The 20,692-nt window shown below is 51.8% G+C and overlaps 1 protein-coding gene across 3 annotated transcripts; it reads right to left on the reverse strand.

Moving 5' to 3' along the window:
• Positions 1-164: 164 nt before the first annotated feature.
• Fcsk (fucose kinase) lies at positions 165-20,254 on the reverse strand. Of its 3 annotated transcripts, none has more exons than XM_006974098.4 (24): positions 20,148-20,254; positions 17,584-17,666; positions 16,401-16,552; positions 15,128-15,178; positions 13,786-13,911; positions 13,258-13,330; positions 12,644-12,741; positions 12,199-12,279; positions 11,564-11,683; positions 11,211-11,385; positions 9,921-10,033; positions 9,147-9,248; positions 8,859-9,029; positions 8,351-8,415; positions 7,418-7,788; positions 6,192-6,402; positions 5,871-6,037; positions 5,567-5,788; positions 5,054-5,197; positions 4,774-4,893; positions 1,729-1,916; positions 1,539-1,638; positions 927-1,150; positions 165-780 (listed from the first exon to the last, which is right to left on the reverse strand). In XM_006974098.4, the coding sequence occupies exons 1-24, from the start codon at positions 20,195-20,197 to the stop codon at positions 661-663; spliced, it is 3,327 nt and encodes a 1,108-aa protein (XP_006974160.2). In that variant the 5' UTR covers positions 20,198-20,254; the 3' UTR covers positions 165-660. The 3 variants fall into 3 exon arrangements, with proteins under 3 accessions (XP_006974160.2, XP_015848413.2, XP_076427631.1); XM_015992927.3 differs by having other exon boundaries at positions 16,401-16,570; XM_076571516.1 differs by lacking the exons at positions 16,401-16,552; positions 20,148-20,254 and having other exon boundaries at positions 17,584-17,663.
• Between the last annotated feature and the right edge of the window lie 438 nt (positions 20,255-20,692).

Consider the following 20,692-nt stretch of genomic DNA (forward strand, 5'->3'; position numbering starts at 1 on the left):
CATATCCAGTCACATGACAGCGAAAGCCTTCATTCAGTCCTAAACTTCAATCCTCTCTTGGGCTGTCAGCACCAGGAGCTGGATCAATTCAGGGGCAGCTTCCCACAGTGCCAGAAGTGGGAATTACTCCCATTAGAACAAGAAAGAGCTTTCTGAGGACAACCTTGAAAATTAGAATTTATTCCAAGAATGCCAGTGTTGAGAACCCATTGCCACTAGATTCCCTTGGCACTGTCTGGAGTGTTGCTGGGAAAGACTTAGGTTATCAGAAACTTTCTGTAGACGGTACTGTTCCCTGCCACAGACCTGGGAATAGACCTCTGCCCCTCCATCCCCCAACAGAGGGCTGAGGATCAAAGTTGAACATGGGAATGGAATGTCTAAGAGTGTATCATCAGGGTTGGTCTGATTGTCATCTCTTCCAAGGCTCTAGTAGGCCTATACTGGGCCATGGTATTTGTAGAGTCCACGTGAGACACCATTGTTAAGACTTTCCTTAATCCAGATGGAGTAGAGGCCAAGTCTTAGCCACTGCCAGCCATGAAGTACAGTTGTATTTAAGAACACTGCCTCCTCTGCCCCAGTCTTGCTTCCTTAGCAGCAGCCTGAAGAGGTAGGTGATGAACAGCAAACTGAACTCCACTGAAGGGAAGTGCAGCTCTAGGTGGTGCCTGCTCCAGAGGGCCCGGCCCCACAAAGACAGGTGTCGCTTCCCAGCAGCTGCAGGCTCAGGCCCTGAGCGTCCACCTCCACCAGGTGGACACTGTACTTGCCAAGGCCCTGGACAGGACGGAAGGTGTTGAGAGGGCTTTAGCTCCCAGGCCTTTGGAGGCTGGACCAGTGCAGGGCCAGGAAGACCATGAGTTGGTAGGCCACAGTGGGGTATTTCACTCCAACCAACTTCCAACCCTGATGGTAACACGTACCTCAGCTTTGGCCAGCACAGCTTCCAGAGCCTCTTTCTGCCGTGGTTCCTTGGTCAACAGATAGAGAAAGCCCCCACCACCTGCCCCTGCCAGGCTCTGGCCATATACGTAAGGGGCCAGGACATCCATCATGCGCTGCACAGCCAGCGGCTCACAGCCTGGGGCCATAAGCTTCTTCTGTTCCCAGTATGAGGTCAGGTACTGGCCCAACAGAGGCAGGTTTCCTGGGGTTGGGGGGAGGCAAGACACTCACTTGACACTGCAGATTTGCAGAGGGAAGGGAGTGTCAAAAGGCACTTCTTCACCAGTGTTGGGGCCAACTGCACAGGGTTGAGGACTAATATGCACAAAGAATTAGCAGGGTGCCCAGCCCAGTCAGGATTCTGTAGCCTTACTCTTAGGGCTCCGTGCAGCTCCCACTTCCTGCAACTCAGGGAAACCAGAGCCTCTTCCTTCTGTTTCCTGGTAAATGGAGTCGGAGGACCTTTCCCATGAGAGAAGTTTTATGCTAATAGGGATCCCACAAGGAGAAAATAGGTCCCCAAGGGCCTAATATGTGGAGTTGTGTCAGGCCTGAGACAAGATTTGCCTCTGGATGAATAAACAGCTCACCTTGGCGAAAAGCTTCAGCACATTTCTCAGTCTGTCGCACCAGTCTGTGGGCATTCTGCACCACAGCAGGCAACCGAGCATACCAGTTCCTCAACACGTCCTGCGGGTGGGGCAGGGAAGGGGCAGTGAGGATTGGGTCCCGCCAAGCCCAGCCAAGCAAATGCCTTCCTTATTTAGGGGCTGGGCTCACCTGCAGCAGATTCCGTGCCAGTCGGGTCTTGCCAGTGTACACCAGGAGCAGGTGGTCATTGATCTTCTGGACAAAGTCCTCAGGCACAGCGATTTCCTCCACCTCCACCTTCAGGGGTAGCTGAGCCCGGGAACGCCCCACCTTGATGCCAGGCATTAGGCCACTCACTTGGTCCTGCCAGCCACCTCCTATGAGCCCAAAGTCCTGTCACTGTTGGAGCCTCTGGGGCCCAACCTTACCCAGCAGTTTCATGGCCCTGAACCTCCATCTGAGACCAGAATGGGAAGACCGCTTGTCCCAACTCTAGCTGAGACTAGTGAGCCATGACAGCAGGCCAGTCCAAGAAAGAGAAAGGGGCTGCAGTCAAGACCCAAGTTTTGCTGCGGATCTAACTTGTGGTTAGAATAGGATAAGGCACATCAGAAGATAAGACTTCCATGTAATCTGCCAGTGCCCCAGGAGTCTCTTCCTAGAGTGTTTGGAAGGAAGTTCATGAGGGCAAAGAGATGGCTCAGCAGTTAAAAGCATTTACTGCTCTTTCTGAGGAACAGAATTTGGTTTCTAGCACCCATATCTGGCAGCTCACAACCACCTACAATAGCATAAGGGGATTAAATACCTTATAGCTTCTGTGGGCACCCACAAGTACACATACCCACACAAAGATATACAGAGTAAAATAAAATGTCTTTTTAAAAAAGACATATATATATATGCCGGGCAGTGGTGGCGCACGCCTTTAATCCCAGCACTCGGGAGGCAGAGCCAGGCGGATCTCTGGGAGTTAGAGGCCAGCCTGGGCTACCAAGTGAGTCCCAGGAAAGGCGCAAAGCTACACAGAGAAACCCTGTCTCGAAAAACCAAAAAAAAAAAAAAAAAAAAAAAAAGATATATATATATATATATACACACTGTATATATAATAAGTCAAAAGGGGGGGCACTAGAGAGATAGCTCCATGGTTAAAAGCACTGGCTGCCCTTCCAGAAGACCCAGGTTTAATTCCTAATGCCCACATGTGGCTAACAACTCAAGTCCCAAGGGCAATCCAACACCCTCTTCTGGCCTCTGCAGGTACCTCTGCATGTAATGCATAGACAGACACAGACAAACGACCCATAACATAAAATTAAATAAGAAACCTAATAAAAAAATATTTTTTAAAAGAAAGCTCATTGGGCAGTGGTGGCACATGCCTTTAACCCCAGCACTTGGGAGGCAGAGCTAAGTGGATCTCTGTGAGTTCCAGGACAGCCAGGGCTACACAGAAAAAACCTGTCTCAGGGAAAATAAATAAATAAATAAGCTCAAAGCCCTAGAATACATGAGCTCCAGTACTTCAAATAATAGATAAATAAAAGAATAGATAAAACAAGCTCCTTTGGGGTTTCAGGCCTTGATATTTGAGGAGGTGGTGTGTGTGTATATGTATGAGTGGGTTATGTACCCATGTGGTCAGAGGTCAACACTCTTTAATTTTTTAAAAAAAGATTTTATGGCCGGGTGGTAGTGGCACATGCCTTTAATCCCAGCACTGGGGAGGCAGAAGCAGATGGATCTGTGAGTTTGAGGCCAGCCTGGTCTACAAAGTGAGTTCAGGACAGGCAGGGTTACACAGAGAAACCCTGTCTTAAAAAAACAAAAAGATTTTATGTTTTGTGTGTGTGTGTGTGTGTGTGTGTGTGTGTGTGTGTGTGTGTGTGTGTTTAGGTGTGTGTAGGTGTAGGTATGTACACATGAATGCTGTGCTCTTAGAGATCAGAAGAGGGTGTCAGATCCCTTGGAGCTGGATTTACAGGTGGCTGTGAGCTAGGAACTCTCCAGCCCCTCCACCACCTGGAGCTCATCAACTGGCTGGCCAGTGAGCCCTGGGGATTCTCTTGCACCCACCTCCCAGTACAGGGCGTAAGCACATGCTTTCACACCTAGATGTTCACACCGGGACGGGGATCTATGGCCAGGTCCTCATGTCTGCACAGCAAGTGCTCTACTCACTGTCTCTCTGACCTTCAGTCCCTCAGCATTTAAAACTCTGAAGTACAGAATGCACGTGGCAAGAAGCATCTAAAACTTTATAGCCACAATGTAAGATAGAGCTGGAAATGTCAAGAACTGGACCAGACCCTTCTTCAGAGCACTGGGTGCAGCTGCAAAGGATACGGTCACCCCAGTGGCTACTGATTGGTGTCTAGGTCCCTTACATCCCATGACTTTGAAAGACATGAAAAAAAAAATGTTCATTTTTTTGCTCATTTTATCCCCGGGCCCCAATATAGTAGATTATCAACCAATGCCAGTTGACCAAATGAAGAACTGGAATGGCACACCTCAAGAGGAGATGGAAAGCTCCCATATCTACGTGCCTTAATGGCCAGGAGGAGAAGGCTGGTGCCAAGACCATCTCAGAGTGTAGTCTTAGCCAGCCCTTACTGTTCTGCCGTATAGGGAGCAGTGGGGCACGAATGCTCGTAGCCCAAGAGAATGTCAACTTGCCAGAAAGGAGACTGAAGGTCCATCCTCCAAACCCAGACCTGTCCTACAGGTTCTGAAGCCAGCCTGGAGTGGGGTAGTCATAAAGACCATCCGGCACCACAGGTACCCAATAACAAAAGACAGGCACAGTGGGGCCGGAGAGATGGCTCAGCAGTTAAGAGCATTTACTTTCAGAGTGCCTGGGTTCAGTTCTCATCGCCCATATGGTGGCTCATTACCGTCTGTTAACTCCAGCTCTAAGGAGTCCAGCACCCTCCTCTGCACTCCCTGGGCCCCAAACAAGGTGCACTTACATACAGGCAGCCAAAATGCTCGCACACAAAACTCAAAAGGAGCAATAGCTTTTAGCCCTCAAGTGGGCATTCATGGGACATTAGCTCCTTCGAGATAAAACGTTTCAAGTTGGAAAGCATCAGAAATCAAAGTGATAAACTCTGACCATTTTAAAGAGTAGTACAGCCACAGTTGGGCGGCTACTGGCACACCTAGGGAACCCACCCTACGGGGTCTATGAAAAATGTCAGCGTTCTCCACCACCCTAGACCACCTTACCTGTGGTGAGCACCTGCTCCAGGTGCAACACTGCATGGATCAAGGCCTCTGTAGCCATGGCCCGGCCTGCAGCCCGCTGCAAGGCAGCCAGGGCAGCCCCTGCCAGGATGCTGCTGGTGCCTGCAAAACACAGGACACCAGTCATGAATCACCTCTGCCTAGTCCCACCCCACTCTTTCCGCTGCAGAGGCCAGGGTCCAGGATCATAAGTAAGACTGAAGAGTTGAGACAAAAAAAAAAAAAAAAAAAAAAAGACAGCAGGGGCCCAGGGCTTACTCACCAAGACCAGAGCCATGGGGCAGCTCTGACCAGGTGTGCAGCTCAAAGCCACCATTAAAGGAGTGTAACAGCTGTTCATGCAGAGGGGTCGCTGACTGGACATGCACAATACCAGCACAGACAAAGGCTGCCTTCAGCAAGGCCCCTGAGGAGTGAGCACAAAGGGAGAATCGCACTCCTAGGCCACCACTTAGCCCACCTCCGCGGCCATCTCCTAGCCCAAGACGGCGCTCCTCTGCTAGGACAACGCAGGCCCCCTCTTCAAACCATAAAGGGACATCTAGGCTCCCTTACCACAGGCGAATGCGTCACTCTGTCCTGCGCCAGTGTGTACCTAAGAAGGGTGACTGCCAGCTCTTTCTAGTCTTCCAGGGGCCCCACACACATACTGGCTAGCCCTACGGTGGGTCCTCGGTAGTCTGCAGTCCTCTGTGGATGGATCTCTTGGGTTCTGCCCCCATCCCAGCTGGCTGTGGCTGCCATCTCTACTTGACAGTGTCCTAGTTGTCCTGACCTGGGGCGTGAGGCTGGCAGTAATCCTTCAGGTCGTCCAGGCTCTGGCACACTATCTTCATGGTCATCTCATCCTGTCGAGGCCCCATTGTCAGACGCAGCTCGGGCTCCAGGATGCGACGCGCCTTGGCCCCAATGGGCCGGCGGCCATCCACCCTCACAGCCAGGCCCAGTACCGCTCCACCGAGCTCATAGGCGATGGGGGGGGTGTCGCTCCAGCCACCTACCGCAGTTCAACAAGGTGGTCACGGAGCCTGCCAGCCTGGCTCAGAGGAAGTTACCCGTACCTCACCCAAGGGACTCACCAGAGAAATCCACGCGGGCTGGGCACTCAGTCACCACCCACTGCCCAGGTGCTGGCAGCTCCACGGGCTGGGTAGAGACAAAGCGCTGGGCTGTCATCACAGCCTGGCGGATCAGGATCTGCTCAGCCCCTTCGTAATGGCGGGCAGCTCGAACCAGCAAGGCAGGCCTGATAGGAGGGAAGACAGCCGGTCTCATGGAGCCCCCAGCTGGGGGTGGCCTGCCTGTCTCGGCCGATTTGAACGCCCCCTCTCTGAGTTTCCACCATCAGGAGAGCCTTCCACCCGTGGCTTCTCAAAGGGTTCCAACTGACCAACACCCACCTGCTCAGCCACTTTTCTCTTTCCTGGGCAAGCGCCTCCACACCCCTCACCAGGTCTCCACACTCCAAGTGTGAGAAAGGCTGAACCCACTCAGGGTTGGCCGCCGGTCCACTGCGCAAGCCTCCTCGGCCCTCTGCCATGCAGCCCAGCACGTCTGCCACGCAAGCCAGAGCCCGGGCTGCCACACCAGGGTCTGCGGCCTCAGCTGCAACTGAGGGACCAGGAGTTAGGGGGTTCAGACGAGAAGGCTGCTGGCCTCTAACACCCTGCGCCCCCAGTCTCAGCAGCCCCCAACTACTCCAGATTCCTCATTCCTACCAGCTTTGGTCAAGATGCGCCCCTGCCTGTGAGTGCAGCCTACCCTACGGAGCAAAGGTTTTACTCTGCTAGCCCCAGCCCAAACGCATCCTCCACTGCTGCCTGAGACATCGGAGTGGTTCAGAGTTCGGGCTTGGGTCGGCGAGGGGGCTTGGATTGGCGAGGGGGCTTGGATTGGCGAGGGGGCTTGGATTGGCGAGGGGGCTTGGGGTAAATGCACTTGCTGCCAAACCTGACAACCTGAATTCAAACCCTGGCACCCATATGGTGAAAGAGAGAACAAGTTGTCCTCTCATAGTACATGCACACATTTTGTGTACACACACACACACACACACACAAACACACACACACACACACACACACACACACACACACACACACACACAAATAAATTTTTAAAAATGTTGTTTTGTTTTTTCGAGATAGGATTTCTATGTGTAGACCTGGCTGGCCTGGAACTCATAGATAGACTCACCTGCCTCTGCCTCCCGAGCACTGGGATTGAAGACATATACCACCACCACCAGAGTTCAGGGGTCAAACCACGTGGGTTCAAGTCTTAATCTCAACTGGCTGTGTGGCTATGGGTAAGTGACAAACAGGGACAAGGTTCCAGTCTTCTCAGGGCCACTAAGGAGGCACTTTCTGTAAGGCTAAGAATCTTAGCCACCAGGCCATAGGGTCCATCTGCAGTGTGGGGGAGCTGCCCGTATGCCAGGTCCCTGCTGGAGCTCTACACCCCCGTCCTGGCACTCAGTACAAAACACACAAGCCTGCAGATGCCATAAGGACCCAGAGGCTTGGCAACCGGGGCCTCCATCTCCCACTAAAAGCCTTACTAACGAGGATGAAGCTTTCTAAAAACTACACTCAATTCCTTTATTATTAACACCCAGCATACCCACCCTTGTCCAGTGTGGCCAGCAGGGGTCCAGAGCAACCTTCGCCAACAGCGGCCCGGATCAGTGGGCGCAGGCAGAGGTCCTGCCGGGCCTCTAGCACATGCCGGGCCTTCTGCAAGGCCTGGCAGAAGAACAGATCCCGACGGGAGTCCAGGGTGGCAGCCCAGTCCAGGCAAGGCTGCAGCTGCTCCCAGGACAGGCGCCAAGAGGCTCGCCAGGCCCGCAGGGCCTCACCTCTGTCCTCCTGGGGGTACAGCATCCACAGCAAGTCCTGGGGCCCCAGGGCCCTCGTGGGGTGGAGCACGGGGAAAAGGCGGGCATTGAGAAGGCATCGCGCTGAGGGGGGCGTGTCTGGATCCCACAGGTCCCAGTCTCTGGGGTGCGGAGGGGTGCATTAGTGAGGAGGAAACTCAGGCTCCTGCCTCCTTCCTAAACCCTGGCCTGTCTGTCAACTCACGGGGTGGGGGATGGGGGTGGGACATACTCCCCATGGGAGGCAGCAGTGTATGACGAGGAGAGGGAGGCTAGGCTGTCTTGTCACCTTGCCTATGATAGTGAATAAAAAAACCCCAGCTGGAGAGATGGCTCAGAGGTTAAGAGCACCAACTGCTCTCCCAGAGGTCCTGAGTTCAATTCCCAGCAACCACATGGTGGCTTACAACATCTGTAATGAGATCTGGCACCCTCTTCTGTATACATAATAAATAAATCTTTAAAAAAAAAAAAAAAACCCAGAGTCTAAACACAGCACAACCAGGGAATCAGAGCTGCACAGAAAGAAGGGATGGAGAGAATCCAGCTGTTCCAAACCATACCAGGCCTGGCAGGGTGGGAAGAGGACCGGACAGGGCTGCTCAGGAACAAGCTTCAAAGCAGCAGCAGCCACACTGGCTGCCGAGGCCCACAGAGGCCTGCTGGAGCATCCGGCATACTTACCGAATGCCTGTCTTCTTGAAGAACTCATTCCAGGACATGTTGAGATACATGCCTGCCCCCTGTCTCTGGGGGAAGAGGAAGAAGCAGTCAGGAATGCAGGGGCCTTTGAAAGGGAATAGGGGACACCAGGCCAGAGGCTGGGGAACAGATACTCCAAAGGGGACTGGAAGAGAGAGAGACACACACAGGAACAGGTTCTTTTAGACCACTTTAACACTTCCGCCCGAATACCTAGGATTTAGAGCAGACTCCTGAGTTCTACTCCTGACGGGGGCCATTAATGGCCACGGGACCCAAGGCAAGCTACCTCCTTTAACCCTCAATGACCAGCCTCTAAAAGGGGGATAAAATTCTCTAAGGTCCACTGAGACATCTGGCCACCCCACCACCACCACCCAACAGTCCATCCCAATGGCCAGTGCTCTGAGACCCCTGTGACAGAGCCAGACCCCCGGGGACTCCCCAAAGTCAGAAGATGGAGGCAAAGGAACATGAGGTAGATGCCTACTTCCCAGCTGTCCAGACGGCCAACAAGAGTAAACACTCGGCTGGGGGAGCCATGCAGCCGCACGCGGTGTCCCTGCAGGATGAGGTCACGGAGCTCCAGGCCATGCAGTGCCTCGGAGTGGACAGTATCCAGGCCACTCACAAAGCAACCAGCGCCGATATGAATGGGGCCCTGCGAGGAAGGGGGCAGGCATCTTGAGGGGGCGGGGGAAGCAGGTCCATGGGACATGCAAACATGCTGAGCAATGGCCCCCACACCTGCTTCCCCTTGCCCACAGTCGGGCCTCACCCTCAGGTGACAGTGCTGCAGGACACTCCGAGGCCCCAGGTGCACAGGACCCTCCAGCAGGCAGCTGATGACGGAGCACGCAGCCTCCAGCAGCTGGGGCTCCTGTGAGGCCAGGGAAGAAAATCGGGGAAGCCTAAGGCCAGGGCCAAGGGTTACCTTAATTCTCCCTTAGAAATAAATATCTGGGTGGGAAGCATAAAGACCCACTGCATTCCAGAAACCTCAACCAGCCAGATCCCCCTCTAGACCTGGCCTGGCCTAAGCTAAAGAACTTTCCCCATCCCATAGATCCAGCTACTCCTATCCCAAGAGCAACCTCTGAACTCCATCTGTCCGGTCCCCCAGCATCAGAGGGACTAACCCAGACCCACATATGTCTGTCTCCACGGAGACCCTGCAGAAAGGTCTCCCTGGCTTCTGACTTAGCTCCCTGGCTCTGTGGCCTTGAATAAGTGCCTTAGCATCTCTGAGCCTCCAGTGCCTCTAGGATATCTTAATGTGCGATGCACGCCCTTCATCCCAGCACTCAAGAGGCAGAGGCAGGTGGATCTCTGTGATTTCAAGGTCAGCCTTGTCTATAAAGCGAGTTCCAGGACAGTCAGGGCTACACAGAGAAAAAGTCATCCTTGGAGACAAACCAACTTTGAAGTCAGCCTGGGCTACATGAGATGATATCTCAAAAATAAATAAAATAATAAATAAATAAATAATAATAAATAAATAAATAAATACCACATCTCACATGACCTCAAGTACCCAGCAGGCAGGTCTCACCTCCACCTGGGAGTGGACGATCTGCGCCACAGCAACCCCAGGCATCGTGAGGCTGTGCAGGAATTCACTGGCGTCAGCAGTCAGATAGCTGTAGCCACCATCAGGGACATACGCTGTAAAGACACAAGTGTGGACCCCAGGGGCTCGAGAGATGCAGAGGACTCGAGTCCGATTCCCAGCACCCATATCAAGAGGCTCACACCACCTGTAACTCCAGCTTCGGGGGATCCAACGCCCTCTGCTGGCCTCTGAGGGCACCAGCACCTACACATACATACCAACAGGCAGACACACAAACATACATATAACTTTTTTGTTTTGTTTTGTTTTTCCGACAGGGTTTCTCTGTGTAGTTTTGGTGCCTGTCCTGGATCTCGCTCTATAGACCAGGCTGGCCTTGAACTCACAGAGATCTGCCTGGCTCTGCCTCCCGAGACATAAAACTTTGTAAATTAAACAATAAATCCTTTTTTAAAAGCTCTGACTCCAACCCTGTGCCTGCTGCAGCTCCAGTGTAAGATCAGGCGACTGTCAACAGACATCCTCACCAGACACTAGGAAAGCAGGCATGGAGGTGAGCCACTGGGCCAATGATAAGGGTAAGGTTCAGAGTGTATGCAACCCGCCCCAGGCCCATAGGTCACAGGTGGACACACCCGGAAAGGGGCCAGAGCAAGAGACAAGAGGAAGACAGGACACAGAAGTGCTTGGCAAGAGAGCTAGGTAGGGAGAACATGAGTGTCCAGTCCACAATACAGAAGGCAGCTTTCTTCCTACCCCAGAGGGCCAATAAGAAATATTCACCCAGCGGGCATGGTGGCACATGTCCTTGGGAGGAAGAGGCAGGCTGGTCTCTGTGAGTTCGAGGCCAGCCTGGTCTACAGAGTGAATTCCAGGACAGCCAGGGATACACAGAGAAACTCTGTCTCAAAACAAAACAAAACAAGTCGGGTGGTGGTGGCGCATGCCTTTAATCCCAGCACTCGGGAGGTAGAGGCAGGCAAATCTCTGTGAGTTCAAGGCCAGCCTGGGCTACAGAGTGAGTTCCAGGAAAGGCGCAAAGATACACAGAGAAACCCTGTCTCGAAAAAAACAAAAAAAGAAACAAAAAAAAAAAAAAACAAGCCAGGCTGTAGTAGCGCACATCTTTAATCCCAGCACTTGGGAGGCAGAGCCAGGCAGATCTCTGTGAGTTTGAGGCCAACCTGGTCTACAAAGTGAGTTCCAGGACAGGCTCCAAAGCTACAGAGAAACCCTGTATTGAAAGAAAAAAAAAAAAGCAATGCTTACCCATAGTGAGGGGCTGATCTCGGAGCTCCCTCCACAGCTGGGCTCGGGCTCCCTTCAGGTAATCTGCTGCTAGGGCTATGTCACCTTGCCCCATCTCTGGGGGCCGCCCAGCCAGGAAGTCCTCCCTGTTCACATTCTGAGCCATGCAGTGCAGGATGTCGAAAAACAGAGACAGCTGGGCGGGGATGAGAAGCACAGCTGTTGGCCAGGCAGCAGCTGGACCCCACAATCCCAAGGCAGGGCTGGGACAGTCGTCTGCCGGGATGCTGACCCAGAAAGGGGAGAGGGCTGGCCTGAGGTCACATGGCATCCCACCCCCAGCCAGGTGAGCCCAGTGGTCTTTCCTCAGTCACCTGCATAGGCTGGGCTCCTGAGTCCAAGCCCATATAGGTGCAGGCATCCAGAGGCGGGCTCACATGGGTAGCCAGGAGGTGCTCAGCAGTCTCCACAGAGAAGAAGACTACCCCAGAGACCTGGAGGGAACCACAAGGCTCGAGTGGGGGGACCCTGGAGCCAAGCTCAGGCATACGTTGAGGAAGGCACACGCAGATGAACCACAAGGCCAGGTATTGTAATAGGTATGGACTTTTTGGACCATCCAGCTCCTAGCTTCCAGGTTTGGACAGCTCCTACCAAAGCACCTTACAGAACTCCCTCAACCTCAGGCCTCCTGCCAAACCCAGTTCCACACCTCTTCCCGACACTCCCACCCGAGTCCGTCCTGGGCTGCTTCTGCATCTCTTTCTACCGAATTCCCTAACTTGCTCACATTTGGTAGCTTTCTGGCACAGGACGAGACCCTGAACTTCCAAATCTACCCGATCCATAGACTCGGGCTGCATCAGCTCTCCTGAAAGTCTCTTTAGATTCTGGTTCTAGCTTGGCCCAGAATCATCTAAAAAGAGTGGGGCTTTTCCCAGGAAAGAAAGGGAAATTGCCCCCCCCCCCATTCCAAAAAGTCCCTAAGATCCCTCATCCCAGCCCGTACCAGCGGTACCAGCCCGTCAGGCCTGACACAGCGCTGTAGCTCCGCCTTACTGCGCTGATAGTAAATGTCCAAAACGAAGCCCTGTGGAGAGGGGAGGGACAGAATCAGGGAGGAGCAAGAGAGGACCAGGAAGGAGGCTCCGCTGTGCGCGTCAGCAGGCGGTCTCCACATGAGAAACCGCTAGTCTGGCAGGTACCACTGTGTTCACGGGGCCACAGGGGCTGCAGACTTCTAGAAGGTTGAGGGCAGGTTTCAGTGGATGCCACCGCCCCAGCACCTGCCCACGGCCTGACATACAGAGACAAGCGAGCACCAGAGCTGTACCATGAAGGAAAACTCCTCAGGCTCGAGACCACCAGGACTATCAAGGGCAACAGGTTCCAGCGCACGGGTCTGGAAAAGCACCCCTGTCCCAGGGCAGCTCAGCTGCACCCAGGAGTAATACCTGCGAGTCAGTGAGGTAGACGCCGTGGTTGAGAGCGTAGGTCAGGCTCCCAGGAAAGGCAATCACCCGGGCTCCCCGGAAGCCATCCCAATCGATCCCTATGGGGTGGCACAATCAGGGTGGCCAGGGAGGGAGGCACCCCAGCCATGAGGAAGCAAGGGCTCAGAGATGGGGCGTCTGGGCAGCTCTACAAGGGAAATACAGTTTCCAAGGCCGAGTGGACATTCCTCTGGGGAAATAGCAACCCCTCCTCCCTAAAGTTCTTCCACAGAGAACTGTGGGCCAAAGGGGCGGGGCAGTTCTGGCCATTCCTGTTCAGGTGGTGTTTTTCCCTGGTAGGGTATAAGTAAGTTATTCAAGAACTCATTGTAGCTTGAACTTGCTGCAATCTTCCTGTCTTACCCTCCTGAGTAGCTAGAATTATGGGCATGAGGCACCACAACCAGCTACCCAGTCTATAGATGGGCAGACTGAGGCTCAACAGAGCAATGCTGGCCTCTTGGTCTGGCCTATCCTTCCTTTCTAAATAGGCTGCTGAAACAGGGTGGGCTAGAGAGGAAGAACCAGCCTTAGGTGTGGAGAGGAAAAGTGGTCCTAGGCCATCCCAGGCTCACCAGGATTTGGAGGAACAGACAGAAGCATGTCGGTGCTGCAGACCCACACACCTGGCGGGGAACCTGGGCCCAGCTGCAGGGGAGAGAAAAGAGAGAAAACTTAGCTAGTGGCCTGGCCCGGCCCTTCCTCTGATCTTTCATGCCTGAGGTGGCTTGTTCTGTGTGCTGTCCCAGGCACCTAATCTGAGAGGGGTCTGCTGCTGGAGTAGCAGGGCCTCTCAAGTGCCACGGTGTCAGTGTTGACCCCCTTCCTTCTCCATCTCCAGATGTACTTCTTATTTGTTTTGGGGGGACAGGGGCCTCACTATGTAGGCCTCCCTCGCTGGACTGGAACTCAGATCCAACTGACTCTGTTCCTGAGTGCGGGGAACAATCCAAGACTAACTGCCGTTCTAGCTGTGCTCACTGCAGGTCATTCTTTCTGGGGTTCCTTCCCCATTTGAGCCGCGCAGACCCTCACTGACGGCTCAGAATGTGCAAACTGGCTCTATCTGGGATGGGCCACCCTTGTCAAGTAGCTGGCCTTACCCGGTGGGTCATGATATCCAACAGGCAGTCCAGGTTGCATACCAAGGCCTCCACAGGGGCCTGGGGATTCTCCACAGGGAGGCACGTGAAGGCCCTGCCGCAGTCATCGAAGGGGAAGTCTCGGCCCTACGGGGAGAGCAGAACCTCCTAAGAGGGAGTCCTTGATGTGGAGAAGCGGCAGTGCCGAAGCCAGACTGCTGTACAAGGGGGGCAGGCATTAAGTGGAGGAGGTTTACGAAAAGTGTTATACTGATGGCTCTCCTTTGAATTTTTAAAGTTAACATGATTACTGTGCAAAATTAGAAACCATATATATGCAAAGGGAAAAAACCATCCTCAGGGACACTAAGTACTGCCCTCGTTTGGAAGTGTGTCCTATCAGATTTTCATGAATACTGCTGTCGCGTGTTTTCCTTTGAGTGTGTGTATGTGTGTGCACACACACACTTGTGCCACAGGACAGGTAATGGAGGTCAAAGAACAAAAGGTCTCAGCTTCTACCATGTAAGTCTTGAGGATCAAGGGCCGTTACCCCTTGGGCCCCCTCACTAGCCGTTCATTCATACTTTCTCTAAAGTTTGGTTTTTAACAAACATAAGCTGGTCGGGCATGGTGGCCCATGCCATTAATCCCAGCACTTGAGAAGCAGAAGCAGGTGGATCTCTCTGAGTCTGAGGCTAGCCTAGTCTACATAGTGAGCTCCAGGCCAACCAAGGCTACTCAGTAAGACCCTGCCTCAAAAACAAAGAAGCATAAGCTCAATGAAGTAGGGATGCGGCTCAGTTGGGGGCACGCTTGCCCAGCACACGTGAAGTCCTAGACAGAAGCTCTCGCATCTATAAACTTCACATGGTGACATGTCCTGTAATCCCAGCACTCGGGAAGGAGCAAATCACAAGTTCAAGTGTGGTCTCAGCTTCCTAGCAAGTCTGGAACAAGGCAAGGCTACCCGAGGCTCTGCCTTTTAAAAAAAAAAAAATGTATGTGTGTGCATGCATGGCTGCTTGTCCGTATGTGCACCATGTACATGCAGGAGGTGCTTGCAGAGGACATCAAATCCTGGGATTACATGGGTGTTGGGGATTGGAACTCAGGTCTTCATTGTTATACAGTAAATGCCCTTAGCCACTGAGCCTTCTCTCCACCTCCAGGTGGAGCTTTTAATTTGTCTAAAATGCAAACCTAACCAACTCCCAGAGATTTTGGTTCATTCAAATCCCTCTGGATTTACATAATGAACACCTTGCATACACACAATGGCAGAACACCCCTAAGGTCCCATCTAGTCACTAGAACCAAGATTCCAACCCTCTGCACAGCCCATACCCTGTATTCCACTTACCATGTGCAAGATGAGGATCCAAGCTGAGTTCAAGACATCGGATGTGACCACCTGTCAAGAGCAGGAGAGCCCTGTTGACAGAGGCCTTGGGCAGATGGCACCAAAGGATGATACCCTCCTGTCCAGGGAGGGACTCCAATGTAGGCATCAAAAGGGAAAAAGGCAAGATCAAGACCAATGAGCATGTGGGGCATGAAGATCAAGACCAATGAGCATGTGGGGCATGGTGGCACACACCTTTAATCCTGGCACTTGAGAGGCAGAGGCAGGAAGATATCTGTGAGTTCAAGACCAGCCTGGTCTACATAGTGAGTTCCAGGACAGCCAGGGCTACATAGAGAGACTCTGTCTCAATCAATCAATCAATCAATCAATCAATACCAATAAGCACAGGTAGGCGAGGGACAGCCTGACAGGCAGCCATCCACTTGGGGTACTTCCTTGATTTATTTGAAGGGGAGGCAACAGGCAGCAATTTGAAGTCATCTGAGTTCCTTGGGGGGGGGGGGGGTCAGCTCCATGGCAACTACAATACTCCCATCCCCTCGCGAATTCTCCCTCCACTACTGGAGAATGACTGCGACTAGGACCACCGTCCTCCTCCACACCTTTGTGCTATGCAAGCAAGGTGACTGAGTAAAACAGCCAGGGGACAGAGCCCGTGGGAATCACTGACACATCCTTCTCCAAGGGAGGCCACACGTCAGTTCCACTCAACAGGTGCCTTATGGGAACCAGAGAATAAAGTATAAAGTGCTTTGTTTTAGAGACAAAGTCTCACTGTGTCGCCCTGGCTGGCAGGAACTCACTGTAGACTACCTTGGCCTTCACCTCACAGAGACTCACTGCCTCTGCCTCCCCAGAGCTGAGATTACAGGTGTGTGCCACCACACCCAGCAAGATCTTTGAACTTTTCCAAGAAAAGCCAGATAGCATCCTATTGAATACTGAGATACTGGCTCCAAACTTCTTGAGATAAGGTTTTATTTTACTACGTAGCCCAGGTGGGCCTTAAGCTTGTGATAATCCCCTGCCTCAGCCTTCTCAGTGTTACCATGCCTGTCTTCTGGCTCCTTCTTTCTAAAAACATTCCAAAAACACTAGCCCTGCCTTTTGCCCTTCCCTGGATGGCATGGCAGAGATGAGTCTGCAGACTTACAGACTCCAAATCACAAGCCAAATGCTGAACCCAGGAGAAGAGCTGGAGGTCCCAGAAGCTACTGAGTTCCAACAGGAGCACGGGCCAGAGGGCCGGCGGCTCAGGGGCGCTCACCGTGAAGCCTGCACGGGCACTCAGGTGTTCGGCAGCCACCAGCAGCGCATTGAGGGTGGCTCCTCCACTGCCCACTCGAGTCTGGGGGTCCTCCACAGCCAGCAACAGTGTCCCAGCAGGGATCTGCTCCCGCTTCTGCCGTATCTCCAGTTCTGTGATCAAAATAAATGCTGGGACACACACACACAGTCACACCCACCTGCCCTCAGCCAGAGGACCTGAGCAAGCCTGTTAACAGTTGTTTGATTACATTGACTTGGCTTTTCATACAGTAGATAGCTAGATCCCTCCCAAACTCTTTGAAGTAAGTCCTGTTACCCTTACCCTTATTTTACAGATAAGAAAACTAAAGGCTGGGGCAGGAGGGCTCTTAAAGGGCTCAGCCATTAAGAGCACTGGCTGCTTACCCAGAGGACTCCAAGTTCAATTCCCAGCACCCACATGGCAGCTCACAACTGTCTGTAACTCCAAGATCTGACACCCTCACACATACATGTAGGCAAAACACCAATGCACATAAAATAAATTATTATTATTATTTTTTTTTTTTTTGGTTTTTCGAGACAGGGTTTCTCTGTGTAGCTTTGTGCCTTTCCTGGAACTCGCTTTGGAGACCAAGCTGGCCTCGAACTCACAGAGATCCGCCTGCCTCTGCCTCCCAAGTGCTGGGATTAAAGGCATGCACCACCACCCGGCAAAATAAATTAATTTAAAAATATTCCTTTAAAAAAAAGAAGAAGAAGAAGAAGAAGAAGAAGAAGAAGAAGAAGAAGAAGAAGAAGAAGAAGAAGAAGAAGAAGAAGAAGAAGAAGAAGAAGAAGAAGGAGGGACTGGAGAGATGGCTCAGAGGTTAAGAGCAGTAACTGTTCTTCCAGAGGTCCTGAGTTCAATTCCCAGCAACTACATGGTGGCTCACAACCATCTATAATGACATCTGGTGCCCTCTTCTGGTGTGAAGGCAGACATGCAGGCAGGACACTGTATACATAATAAATAAATCTTTGAGAAAAAAAAAAAAAGAAAACTAAAGGCCAATGAAGTGGCATGTATATCAAGTCACAAGACCAGGGAGAAGTCTATGTTTCAACCCAGGTCTATGGGGCTCCCAGTGCAGCAAGGGTCCGGTAAGGGAGAGGGCTGGAGAGTTCTAGTTTAAGGTAAAGTGGGAGGGCGTGTCACCTACCTCTCTGGAAGACCTGGACACTGTCCTTGTACTGGCATGTCAGGATGATGACTGTCCAGTCAACCCCCTTTGGGTGCTCCATTCTGGACAAAATGGAGGGAGGCAGCAATGTGTGAGTATATGTGAATGTGTTTAAAGGTCAGACATTAAGATGAACTCTTTTGGTTTTTCGAGACAGGGTTTCTCTGCGTAGCTTTGCGCCTTTCCTGGAGCTCACTTGGTAGCCCAGGCTGGCCTCGAACTCACAGAGATCCGCCTGGCTCTGTCTCCTGAGTGCTGGGATTAAAGGCAAGCGCTGCCGCCACCGCCGCCCAGCAAAATGAACTCTTTCTGGTATACAGTTGTATGAATTTTAACACAAGAATAGATTCGTTTAAAACATTTTTATTACTTTATGTGTATGTGTTTTGCCTGCATGCACATGTTGTGCCACCACACAAGTGTCTGGTGCCTTCAGAGGTCAGAAGAGGGTATCAGTTCCCCTGGGACTGGAGTTACAGATGGTCGTGGGAATCAAACTTAGGTCCTCTGCAAGGGTAGTAAGCAGTGGCACATTCCTTAATCCCAGGACTCAGGGGGCAGAGGCAGGCAGATTTCTGAGTTCAAGGCCAGCCTGGTCTACAGAGAGAGATCCAGGACAGCCAGAGCTACACAGAAAAACCCTGGGGGCAGGTAGCAAGTGTTCTTAACCAGTGAGCCATCTCTCCAGCCTCTCCTTATCCATAACTTTGTTCACTGGACCTTTCAAAATAGAAAGCATGATTTTAAATGTCCCCCTCCCCAAAACAGTATGTGGCACCTGAAAGTGGCTGAGGGAATGACAGATCTTTCCAGGGTGACAAAGAGGGTAAGAGAGTGTCAACTCCGCCCTGTTTGGAGGGAATGAAAGTCTCTGGGCCGAAGGCCTGGTCCAGGCTAGCTTTTAATGTCAAGTTGATAAAACAGAGTCAGCTGGGAAGAAAGAACTTCACTTGAAGTAGTGCTTTATTCAGACTGCCTGTGGGCACGTCTTCCAGAGATTGTTTTGATTGGTGACTGATGTGGAAGGCCCTGTCCCTAGGCAAGTGGACTTGGGTCATATAAGGAACCAGCTTAGCAAGCAGGCAAGCAAACCAGTGAGCAGCACTGCACTGTTCCTGCTCCAACTACCTGCCTGCGGTTCCTGCCCTGACTTCCCTAAACGATGCACTGCCATCTGGAAGTCTAAGACAAATACACCATCCCTTTCGTCCCCAGGTTGCTTTTGGTAGAATTTTATCACAGCAATAGAGAGGCAAACTTAGACTACCCTGAATAGTAAGGGAGCAGGGTGGGGGTGGGGGGAATCAGAGAAAGTCTCAATAAATCAAGCAAGGCTGAGGCGCATTCCCAGCCAGATCAGCCAAGAGAGTATTTAATACCCCAACTAACACTTAGGGAGTGTTTCTCAGGCACCGTGCCAAAGGCATTTAGTGACAGCTCACGGGAGCCATACACCAGTCCAAATAGTTGATCTTATCACACTGCGCAGAGAAAGAAACCTGGGCTAAAGGGTAAGCAGAATGCCTAAGGTCAGGCAGAACCAGCACAAGCAGCTGGGTGTGTTTCCTTTGTGCTCTTGGTCACATTCACATGTGGCATTTACACAGTGATCTTAGAATACAGAAAGTTAATTATTGCGACACTTTGCCCCTTTTTAACAGAACTCCATTTACTCAATACAAGTTGGAGAAGTTGGAGTTTTGGGGGTTGGGGGTCTTTTTTTTTTTTTTTTTTTTTTTTTTTTTTTTTGAGTTAAAACAGGATCTTACAGATCCTGCACTAGCCTCTAATTCTCTAGGTAGTCAAGGGTGGCCTCAAACTTCTGATCCTCCTGCCTCCATTTCCTGTAAAGGCTTGTGCCACCTCACCTAGTCAAAGTTTGTTTGTGTTTTGTGTCTTGTCTGTTTTCTAGTGCTAGGATTCGAATCCTCAGCAAAATTATAGGATAGTGCATATATCCAAAGACAATAAAATCTTAAGACACCCCCCACACACACACACACAAACTCTGTCTCTCTGTCTCTGTCTGTCTCTCTGTCTCTCTGTCTCTCTCTCTCTCTGTCTCTCTCTCTCTCTCTCTCTCTCTCTCTCTCTCTCTCTCTCTCTCTCTCTCTCTCGTGTGTGTGTGTGTGTGTGTGTGTGTGTGTGTGTGTGTGTGTGTGTGTGTGTGTGTGTTGTATCAGGCCCTGGAAGACTTCTGAAGAACGACAGAAAGAAGAAACAAGTTGGTTAGAGTTCAAGCAGGTTGTAAACAGCATGCCACGAAATGTGTGCCTAATGGGGTAACTACAGCGGGGAAACGACCCAAATCAACATCGGAGCCGCGCTGGCATCCGGAGCTCCACGGGCTCAAGGGAATGCCCCTCTGTGTGCCAGTCGCAGGGCTCCCTCTAAAAAAAAAAAACCTAGATCAGGAGAAAGCTGCACAGGAGAGGTCTCCTGCAGCTAGCTATCGCTCGGGGCGACAGCAGAGATACAGGACACCCACAGGGAAGGTACCCCAAACCGGAGCGGAACTGAAGACCCCCGCGGACCCAACGTACCTGCGTCCGCCTGGCGCTCGCAGAGCCGGCCCTTTAACGCGGCTGCGCATTCAGCGCAGTGCACCCTGGGAAATGGAGTTTAGAGTGGCCAGGGCCTGCTCACAGCCCCACCTAGTTGAAGGGAGAGAGTTCTTAAACTTAAAAGGAATGCTCCACCAACTTCCAGAACTACAACCCCCAGAGAGGACAGGGAGTCTTAAAAACACAGATCCGTTTTTGGTAACTCAGGGTACCAGGTAAAGGTGTAATTTTGACTTTTTAAAAACGTGTTTAAATTTTTTTTTTATTTTTATTTTTATTATTACCATCATTACCATCATTTTCTCTGCATGAGTGAGTGTTTAGCCTGCACCATGTGCATGCCAAAAGAGGATGCCAGAAACTGGAGTTGAAGACCATTGAGACCACCATGTGAGTGCTAGGAATCAAACCCAAGTCCTCCAGAAGAGCCGCCATCTGCTGCTCCATTTCTCCAGCCTTTTTTTTTTTTTTTTAATTTTTAGATAGCACCTCCTGTTATAGACTGTTATTCTAAGGTGTGTTAC

This window comes from Peromyscus maniculatus, chromosome 5 (assembly GCF_049852395.1).
Source record: "Peromyscus maniculatus bairdii isolate BWxNUB_F1_BW_parent chromosome 5, HU_Pman_BW_mat_3.1, whole genome shotgun sequence".
In the NCBI taxonomy this organism is placed as follows: domain Eukaryota; kingdom Metazoa; phylum Chordata; class Mammalia; order Rodentia; family Cricetidae; genus Peromyscus; species Peromyscus maniculatus.

What these genes read in the sequence shown, in the direction of transcription:
- Fcsk (XM_015992927.3), bottom strand. Translation starts at nt 20,197, where the DNA reads ATGCGCAGCCGCGTTAAAGGGCCGGCTCTGCGAGCGCCAGGCGGACGC. An exon ending in TGTCCAGGTCTTCCAGAGAG is followed by an intron (nt 16,571 to 17,583) that starts GTAGGTGACACG and finishes TGTGTGTCCCAG; the next exon opens with CATTTATTTTGATCACAGAA. An exon ending in AGAGAAAAGTGGCTGAGCAG is followed by an intron (nt 6,038 to 6,191) that starts GTGGGTGTTGGT and finishes CCCTCCTATCAG; the next exon opens with GCCTGCCTTGCTGGTTCGAG.